The sequence below is a fragment of the Egretta garzetta genome, unplaced genomic scaffold (genome assembly GCF_000687185.1).
Source record: "Egretta garzetta isolate BGI_Z169 unplaced genomic scaffold, ASM68718v1 scaffold177, whole genome shotgun sequence".
Lineage (NCBI taxonomy): Eukaryota > Metazoa > Chordata > Aves > Pelecaniformes > Ardeidae > Egretta > Egretta garzetta.
Window position 1 is genome coordinate 175,220 of NW_009260338.1, and position 10,505 is coordinate 185,724.

Sequence of the window (10,505 nt, forward strand, 5' to 3'; positions counted from 1 at the left end):
TCTGACCCTAACTGTTCCCTTGCAGCTTTTTCTAGACATAGTTAGCTTTTAATTCTCTCTCCTTTTTTTTTTTTTTTTTTTTTTTCCTCTTCTCTCCCTCTAATACAGGAATCGCGAGATCCTTGAAAACGTGTTAGCTGTCATCCTAGCTATTCTAGTTGCATTTCTGGGCTCTGTACTTCTAATAGAGGGCTTTTTCAAGGATATTTGGGTCTTCCAGTTCTGCCTGGTAATAGCCAGTTGTCAGTACTCGCTGTTGAAGGTATTTTTAATTTCTATCTTCACTTTCTATAAACAATAGAAATAACTTCGGTTGGGTGTTGCAGGTCAGTCAGAGCTTTAAGGAAAAAACTGCGTATTTATCATTTAAAAAGAAATTAGTAAACCTCAGCTTCATGGGAAGTTTGATAGAAGGTCATACAAGGTCACTTCACTAGAATGGTTCTGCGTATGTTTGTTAAACAACTCACTATTTGTTGTTCTCATGCACTTTTTGTTTTCCCAAAGAGGAGGACATTCTTATTGGTTGAAAACAGACTACAAACTAAACTTGAAGTTTTATTGTTTTGTTTGGGGTTTTTTTAGGGGATACACCTCAATGCATTCACATTAAGCAATTATATCTAAGCACGTTGTTAATCAAAATCTTAGTTTTTATTAGACAATTGTTAATTATAGTTTTGTAATTTAATTTTATTTTCTTATGATTAGATTTTTAGGAAATTAGATTTAAAATGAAAGTGCATAATGTATCTTGTGTTTAAAACAAGGTACAAATTCTAATAATTAGCTTATTTTTTTGATTTGGCTATAGACATATACACTTTGAATAGATTTTATTTATGGTTTCATACATTGTTCTATTTAAAGGCTGTAGAGTCGCTAGACAATTGTAAAATTAATTGTAGATATTACTAAAAGAACCTTAAGAAAGTGGGGTGTGGGGGTGTGTGTAAATGCACTTCTCTGTAGATTGGGTAACTTTCCTCTTTCCATTTTGGTTTCAGAGTGTTCAGCCAGATTCTTCTTCCCCTCGACATGTAAGTCATGGGCATGTGCTACTGTAGTAACCCTGCGGATGTAGAACTTCCACAGAGAATTGATCTTTTTGATTTGTTCTTTGTCAGCATTTCTCTCATGCGCCTTCTCATAAGGCACAAGAGGCTTATGTTGTCTTAGTATGTGAGAAGGGAACTGATACTATTCGTTTTCCCCCCCCCATGCACTTTGTATTGAGCAAATCATGTTTTAAGCCTAGCTTTTGCAATAGAGCCATATCATGATAGGTGTTTTGATATATCTTTGCTATTCAAGCAATTATACTGAGAAGTATTCTTAATGTTGTAACTTGCTATGCTGGTATGAACTGGCGCAGCTTTGATGTTCTATTCTGGTCTTGTACATCATTCAGTTGTCCTAGTGTGCACACAGCCTTATTTTTTCACTCTGTTAAGCTGGCTATGCAATGCTCTAGTGAGCATTAACATTTGAGCATGGAAATGTTAATGTGCTAGTGTTGCACAATGTGTTTTTATATTCTATTGCTAGATTGCCAAGACAAAATGTTTTGTTATGTCCTAAATGAGATATGAAAAAATTATTCCTCTGCAGCAAGTCATTAGTATTATTTTAGGTAATAAGTTGTATGTTTTAATGAACACACAGATACAGTTTTTTTTTTTTGTCCCCAGTAGGAGCAGTGTCTAAGCAATAAACTTCAGTTGCTTTTTTTCCAAATTAATATATCCTCTCTTGCTGATGAAGCCTAGTCAGAGCTTCTCTGGCATTTAGTATTGCAAGAAACATACTTTAAAACTTAGATTAAGTTACACTAAGCTATGTTTACCCTTATTCTCCACTAACTGTTGTGTCCTCATTGTATCAAAGTCATAAAAGAAAAGACATCACTGCAAGGCAATGCGTTAAGGATTTTATGAACAAAACTTAAGCGTGCGTTGAGGTGACAGCACATTAATTGAAGAAAGATTAATTTTGATTCTGAAATTATTTGTAATGGAAGAGTAACAATTAGGTTTTTTTGCTAATAATGAAACAATTTTTTTTTTTTCTTTTAAACAGGGTCATAACCGTATCATAGCCTATAGTAGGCCTGTATATTTCTGTTTATGTTGTGGTCTTATTTGGCTGTTGGATTATGGCAGCAGAAACATATCTACAACAAGATTCAGGTTGTACGGAATGGCTTTCACCAACCCATTGCTGCTTCTGTCAGCCAGGGACTTAGTTATAGGTGAGTGGTTTTTTCATGGATTTGAATTGTTTGCTTCACCACAGAAGTAGTCTTTTTTTCCATTCTGTATCTTGTTATGACACTGTTACATCATCACCTTCTAAATGCAGTTCATTTACTTTCCTTTAGGAAGAGTAGTTTTAGCTACAAATTCCCCCCTTCTATAGCTTTGCTGTAACAAACTGCAGCGATGTCAACTAAGATGGTGTATGGGGAAAAAAAAGTATTTTTAGTTTTTTAATTACCTAGTAGCTTAGTCCTCATCCCTGAACCTTCTGTTCTTGCTTCTTAACTTGGACCTGGATATGCTATCATGTCCTTGGACCTAGCTGCTCAGCAGTTAAAAGAAATGTTTTGATTTGGACTCTTTCCTACTCTTTGGAGGGGCTTGTGGCAAATAAGTAGGAGTTCTCTTAAATTGGGTTATTTGTGTTTAGCAACCAGGTAGAACAGTATGGACACAATTTTTTAGAACATTATAGACAGATTAAATCTTCTTATTTAATGTGCTGCTTCTGAGAACACGCCTATCAGCAATACCAAAAATATAATTTTGGGCTGTATGAGGTATTTCCATTGTATTCTGAGCAGCACAGTGCATTCACAATACTGCTGGCATTTAACACTCCCCCCGCTCTCCCCCCAAGCCTGCAAACCCCAACCCAAAAAACAAACAAACAAAACCCAAACCCACAAACTTTTCTCCTGTTTACTTGCAAGATTTATTGAAAATAGTAACAGCTACGTCATCTCAGGCAGAGCCCATAGAAAGGAGAGAGAGAATGTAAACATATGAAGACCATCTTATCATGGGAACTTTGTGCATATTCTTTAATGCAGCAAAGTTATTTGGGTGATCCTCTCTGGGTCACCTCTTTGGAGGGGAAATAAAATCTGTAAGAATTCATCTAAATTGAACACCCTTGCTCTTCACTTATACCAAAATATCTATGCGTGAAAGACTATAGTGGTTAAATGTTATGACTGACTGCCTGCAGTTCTTGGACAGTCTTGTGTCCAAGAAAAATTAAAACTTGGTCTTGGTTTTGATTTTTTTTTTTTTAAATTTATTTTTGACTTTTAATTGATCAGTAAGAACTACCGATTCAGGCATTTGGGGAATTATTTTTTTATTACTTGATTTTTAGGAACATCCTGAATTTCATACCTCATGCTGCTTCCCCTTTCGACTTTCTGCTAGTAAATATGTTATTTAAATTTAAATGTCCAGAGGGAAAAGGTCTAAGCCACTTACTTATGAATGGAGTATTGTCCAGGCATTTCCAAAGGTGCTTTTCTACAGATTCTATGGATCTATTCATGCACTGGTATACTTCATTCTCTGTCTATGATGGAAAAGAATTTAAGATAGCAGGTACTTTTGACTTATTCAGGATATAAAACTTGCTTCATTTCCCCTTGTTTATGCTCTGTCAATTTCAGAACTCTTTTCTTCCCTTTCCTATCACCTTGAGTCATTGCTATAATGTATATCCATATCCCCATAAGGTAATACAGAAATGTATATGTAGGTGGTGTGTTGTATTGTGAAAGTGACCTACTTTTTAAAAGTACTCAGGAGTCTTTTCCAGTTCTAAAAGATGTGCTGGTGTCTTCACCAGGCTGTGTCCGTTTTGGGATTAGCTTTTAAAACTTCTTAGTTCAAGAATACTGAATGCATTTTAATCCTTATGTTTTACTGTTCTTTTCTGGTATCTTGCAGCAGCTTACGTGGTTTATATTTCTTAGCAGTTCTACCAATAAAAATCATATTGCCAGAACAGCTCTCACTTCTTAAAAAAAAAAAAAAAAAAAAAAAATCTACACACACATGCCCCCCCCACGTACACCCTTGCCTTTGGAGCAACTCTTAATGTTGCTGAAGCACTGTTTCAGAAAGCTTTGTGTGTATCACAAACCAAGCTAGCTGCTAGCAAACATACTTTTGTTAGCACAAAGTAAAAATCTCAGCTGCCTTTTTTCCCATTCCCAGGCATAGCTATTAGAACAACACAGGTGCAGGGCAAGGCAAACTTGTGTTTAGATAACATAATTGGTGTGTCCTTGCCAACAGACAAGTGAGGACTGGTATAATTTTATTTATTTATTTTGTGTCCCACATATTGGACTTCGATCAATTGGTCTAGAACTGCTCCACATTTGTAACAATTATTTTCTATTTTCACCAAGGTGGCCCACATTAGACAGCAATTCTGTTATGGACTTTAAAAGCCATCAGAAATGTTTTTTACTACTCTTTATAAATTGTATATTCCCAGATGTATTTTGTAATTCTGTTTTCAGTGGACTCAAGATAGTTCAACTTACAGGCCTTCATGAAACAACTTTTTAAGCTGTCAGTGGGAGAACAGTTTGTTGTTTGCCTCCTGTGTAGGATTCCTTGAGTAATGATTTGAGATAAAGGTTTGACTTGAGAATTTTGAAAAATTATCTTCTTCGGGTCCTGAGTTAACTGGTCCTTAGTCTTATATTTCCTAACTTGTATCATTAAAAAGATGCGGAACTCAGTGTTTTTCCCAAGCCCTGAACTTGCATGTTTTTAAAAAACATTTCTTTTTTTAACTTTACCAAGGAGTAGGAAAAAAAAAAAATAATGAGATTCTCAGTACCTATCTCACTGTAGATATTTCTAATAGTATCCTTCAGTATCCAACCATTCTGTGGATATGAAGTTAGAAACTTAAAATTGAGACTGTGATTCTTTACAGGTTACTCTTACAATTGGTTTCTTCTTTTGGTCACTGAAACTACAAGTCATTAAGGTTATAAAAAATGTTCCCTAAGCTGTCAGGTTTTGTCTGCTAGGGTTATTTTCATGGTTTGATCATTCTAACTCTCAGAACTTAGAACTCATGTGCTGCTGCTTGTGAATTGTATCTGAACTACTTAACAGTTATGTAAAAGATTGTTATATCTGCATCACAGTTGCCAGTTTTCATTTTAAAAAAAAAAAGTCGTTTAGGACGAGAACTTCTCAGAAGAGATGTGGGAAAATGAGTAGAATTGTCAGATGTTATTAGTGGCAGAAAACGCAGAGGTGAAATGCTTGGCCTCTCTTACGTCAGTGTGGCTGGTGTTAGCTTGCTCCGGACAATCAGTTAGGCTTGGATAAGCCTCATTTACGATGAGTGAAAAGTTACAAATCTTCTAATTTGTAAACAGTCTTGGCTGATCTTTGATGAATAAAAATGGAAAGCCTGAATTTTCCTGTGTTCATTTCTACAGCGATTAAAATGGAAATACAAGAAGTCTTCTGACTATTGGTCTATGTAACCTCTATATTTAGTCAGTTCTGAGTCACTGAAGTAGAGATTTACATAATGGAGATTTTCCTTAGAAATAGTAGTAGAAATACTTCAGTGAGGTTGAGTTAAATGGTGTGTGTATGATACCTTAGAACTTAAACTGAACAGTACATTACCATGCTGTATTTTTCATATTCACCACTTTTCAACTACTTTTTTTTTCCCTCCGTAGTGTTTACACTATGTTTCCCTATAGTATTCTTCATTGGTCTCCTGCCTCAGGTGAATACATTTGTGATGTATCTCTGTGAACAGCTAGATATTCATGTCTTCGGTGGTAATGGTGAGTGTTGTTTTTTATGTTAGTGACAAAAGCATCAAATTAGGAGCGGCCATCAGATGATTAGGCTAGTTAAAAAATCTGGTGATTACGCTATTTGTATTCCTACCCTCTAAACATAGAATACTAACTGTATTTTTAAAAAGGCTAAAGGTCTTCTAACTGATCATTGAGAAATAGAATTACTGTCCTAGTAAACCTGTCAAAAAGTATACTTGCTTCTTTGACTGGTTTATGTTGTAGTTGTTAAGCATTCCCATGGTAATGCTGCTGAATAAATGAGGAAGTAAATAAAGCCACATAAATTGCTCTTACAAGTAGTGACTGCAGGTGGGATTTTTTTTTTTTTTTAATGTCAGAGGGGTGTTGCAACTAGGGGGCTTGATAACTTTCTTAAACAATCTGAAGTATTTTGTATTGTAACCTAATTACATAAGACTTTAATTTTTTTCTTTCTTTTCTATGATATTCAGCTACCACAAGCCTGCTTGCAGCACTTTACAGTTTTATCTGTAGTATTGTGGCAGTAGCATTGTTGTATGGACTGTGCTATGGTGCCCTGAAGGTGAGCAAAATTTTAGACATGGCATACATTAATGTTCTGGGGGGGTTGTCTCCTTGTATTTTAGATACTGAAATATGCAGAAAGTGAATTAGAAATACTAGCTGACTTGGTAGGGTTTTTTACTTGCTCAGCTGTGATGTCATAAAGGAAATGCAATGCAGGAACAAAGCAGATTTTTTGCTTTTAAAAGGTTTTGTGCCTGCACTAACAGGCTATTTTTTTGGCCGAAAACACATGATATTTACCATCAGTTCCATTCTATAAGTGGCTCTTGAGGGGGGAAAAAAAAAAAGTCACGTAAGTGGCTTATTTCTAGCACAGTCTTCGTGTATTGGTTTGTTAACTTCTCAAAATGGCTCATGTGAGTATTTTTTCAGTGCTGCAAACAAGAAATAGTCTTTTCAAATGAATCTTTACTTGAAACCAGCAAATAGCTTGTAGTGTCAAAGTGAAGACGTGTGACTATCTAAAAGGTAGTGTTAGCTGGGAAGGTGTGTGTGTGGGGTGAAACCAACAGCTTTTCCTTGCTTGAAATGCCATTCTGTTGAAAACAATGTGGTGTTGGTTCTGTCTGTTGGTTTCAGGTGTGTGTCAATAATCAAATGCTCTCAGTTCACAAGTAATTGTAGCACGTGTGCCTTCCAACTCAGAGTTGACTGGCTTTTTTTCCACTCTGTCACAGAGAGTAAAAAGTTGCTAGAGGAAATACTCCCTGTGGAGTACCCTATGGTGCTATCACCCACAGAACATCATTAGCTTCCTGTGAATTTGTCCATTTGTCTCATTAGCCTTTTGTAAACACATCTGTTCAAGATAAACAAGCTTTAGCAAAGAATCACTGTCTCATCTTTGCAGATCCAGTACAGATCATGAAAACAAAAATGAAACCACTGGTTTAATCTGAATTCAGCACATTAGAAAAAAAAATCTGAATAAAAACATATGTAACTTTCCAGATTAAGAAGTGACTAAATGCAACTCTTAAGAACCAGTGGTCTCAAGGAATGCAGGAAATTATTCACAAGGATTATGATAACTGATGACTGTTTAATGGTTAAGACGTGTAAGCTTAAGGGATATACAGTATATTAGAGTTTCTGATCTATAGTTGGACATAGGTAAATATTAAACAGTATTTTTGTACTAAAAGTCCTGTTTTATTTTTGTGGCATTGTAGTTAATTTTTCTGTTTTCTTACTATGATACACACAATTCTTGTATCAGATGAATGTTTTATACTTTGTCTCCTTTTTATTAACATTTCATTTCTGTCTCCAGGATTCTTGGGATGGGCAGCATATTCCAGTTCTCTTCTCCATATTTTGTGGTTTGTTAGTGGCAATATCGTATCATCTCAGCAGACAAAGTAGTGACCCTTCTGTACTTTTGTAAGTTACTCAGTTTGTGTCCCTTTCCCAAGGAAGAAGCAAGTTGCAAGGCAACATTGTAAATAATGTTAGATATTAGTACTTTTTGAACTGGTAGTCCACCAGCATTATCAAAAATAATATACTGGTTCAGTAGTTAGAAATTCTCAAATTTTGCATGTAGTTCCTTCTCTAATGACAACCTTTCTTTGTGACTTCTGGCAAATCACTTACATGCCAAAATCTGATTTAACTGCCTGCTGATGTTCTCCAAAATGCCAGTCAGGTGCCATCTTTCTGCTGGTGCATTTGTGCTGAACAACCTGTACCCATTCTGTATTTAAAGAGGTGCTCAAAGCACTAGTTTAAGCTGAAGCCCACATGTGGATTTTTTGAACTGTTTCTCTCACTTAATTTGTTACTGTGTTCTTATCTTGAATGTATGCTCAAAGCATTTGTTCAAATCATTTACTCTCAGATGCAGAACAATAAGGATCTGTTTTGTTGATGAGCATTCCTGTCTAGCATGGGGAAACAAGTATTCATGTTGCTATTCTGAGTTGGAGTATTGATCTGATGCTGAGAGTATTTCTGATTCGGTTAATAATTATGTGTGTAAAACAAAACAGTTCCAGTAGCAGAAGTGCCTCCCACAAAATAGCCAATAGAGGCTCAGTCACATACCTGGGTTAGGCAGAGCTTGAACTTGGATTTAAATTTAGCCTTTATGTTGGATGAATTTGATAAGCAGTAGTCTGGGGTGTAGATAGTGAGGGGCCTCTACTGTGGACAGGGAGATTAATGATTCGTGAGTGTTCACACAGAAGGAAAATTCTTATCTTTGGGTTGACAACTAAACCTTGTCCTGCTCAGGTGACTTTACTCAGTTGGTATGAGGTCCTTGTCCCTAGATACCTGTTCTTTTGTACTCTCCAAGCACTATAGCCTGGATGCTTATGTTTGACCTGCAGGTTCACCTATTTAGCCACATGTGGCACAGTTAAGCATTGTTGTACATTGCCTTTGAAGATCTAGGGCTCATTCTGTAGTGAGCTTCCTATCCATAAAATGAAATAATACTTATTTCTGTATCACATAGGGTATTGTAAGAAAAATCACATTGTGGGGTTGTGAGGCACTTGGGTATGGCTAGCAGTGCTGCGCATGGTCTTCTGAAAGCTTAGGTGTACGTTTCTTGGGCTTTAGTACCAGCAAGGTCTGCTAAGAATTTAGCAGTTTGGTCAGCATGGCTAATTCATTAATTAATCAGGGTAGTATAGATTTTGTTGTTGTTGCTCTTGAAGTTTGAATTAAATCAAGGAATTCTTGGTTTTCTAATTGGTGTTGACAAATAGACCACTTCTAAAATTTGCACCAAGTTACAGTTCTGTTCAGTTATTTATGAACTGAAGTTTTGTGTCATGAGTGCTAACAACTCCACTTAAAATTCAGTTTTTGTTCAGTTACTCCTGTTGGTAGTGGAGAAATTGCTGTTTGAACAACATCTGGCCACTCATCCCTAATGGTGGTCACTGTGTATAAAATTGAGATCTCATTTTTGTAAATTTGTTCAGCCATGTAAAAGGACTAATATGCCAGGATTATTTTTTTCTTGTAATAGAACTTCTGTCTCTTTCATTATTCTTCTAAAACCACATAGAACAATACGTGCATTTCAATGTGGGTTTTTTTTGTCTGTCTTTCAGCTCTTTAGTGCAATCAAAATTTTTTCCTAATTCTGAAGACAAAAACCCTGAGGATCCTCTGTCTGAAGTAAAAGATCCTTTACCTGAAAAGCTTAGAAATTCTGTGGTAAGTAGGTTGGGTTTTTTTCCTTTTAATTCAGTATAAGCATTTACTTTATGTTGGTTTTTATAGCATAAGTCCAGAACTTACTTAGTTCACGATACTTGTTAATTACCATGTTGTTGATTAGAATGGATATCAGAGCGCTTCTTTTGTGTCTGCAGATGAACAACGCTAAGAGTATAATGCAATATAGATTGCAATTTAAGTTATTTAAAAGGAGGCATGTGAGAGAAGTGGAATTCCCCAGTGTGAATTCAGTGAAGTATCACTGAGGATTTTCTTTTAGCTCATATTGATAATAATAAATGATACTTGCTTTTGTACAAAAGTTAGTGGGAAGGAGTTAATGGTGGCAACACTAATATTAACTCAGTATTTCTAGTGATTGTGAGCAAGAGCTTTGTGTGTGCTGTTCCAGAAGCAGAAAGTAAAAATGGTGGAAAGTGGTGTGGGGTTTTTTGTGGCTGGCTTTTTTTTTTTTTAAGAGCAGATGTAACCTGTTCCATTTAATTTAGCACATACTTTGATTTTTTTTTTTAAGTACAAATTCACTCTAAATATTTATGGGAGTAGTAATATTACAACACTATTCTTTTTCACACAGTGAAGCAGTAAGTAAAAGACTTAGTAAGCTTAGTATGTTTAACTTGCACAGAAGAAGGTTGAATATTCATTTAACCTTGTGTAGGGCTTGGCTGTGGGGGAGTAGCAGTATAGATGGGTTTCTCCTGGTACACCAGGCACAAGTGTGATGAGGTGCAGCATGTGGAAGCTGCAAGTAAATAACTGGAGCAGAGAAACTGCAATTCTCTTATCGCTTAGCAGGAGAGAATGACCATAGGACCTGCAAGCTCCTCTTTAGCTCTCAAACTGTGTTAGTCACCAGGGGGGCAGGGAAGCTGAGGTT

At 36.0% G+C, this 10,505-nt stretch overlaps 1 protein-coding gene across 11 annotated transcripts in view; it reads left to right on the forward strand.

Moving 5' to 3' along the window:
• PCNX1 (pecanex 1) overlaps nt 1-10,505 on the forward strand; it is an 86,441-nt gene that overhangs the window by 49,102 nt on the left and 26,834 nt on the right. For all 11 annotated transcript variants that reach the window (XM_035898012.1, XM_009642609.2, XM_035898010.1 and 8 more), the window contains 7 exons: nt 109-262; nt 1,008-1,040; nt 2,080-2,251; nt 5,750-5,860; nt 6,331-6,422; nt 7,701-7,810; nt 9,496-9,601. In XM_035898012.1, coding sequence (XP_035753905.1) covers nt 109-262; nt 1,008-1,040; nt 2,080-2,251; nt 5,750-5,860; nt 6,331-6,422; nt 7,701-7,810; nt 9,496-9,601 — 778 coding nt within the window. The remainder of the gene's footprint in view (nt 1-108; nt 263-1,007; nt 1,041-2,079; nt 2,252-5,749; nt 5,861-6,330; nt 6,423-7,700; nt 7,811-9,495; nt 9,602-10,505) is intronic.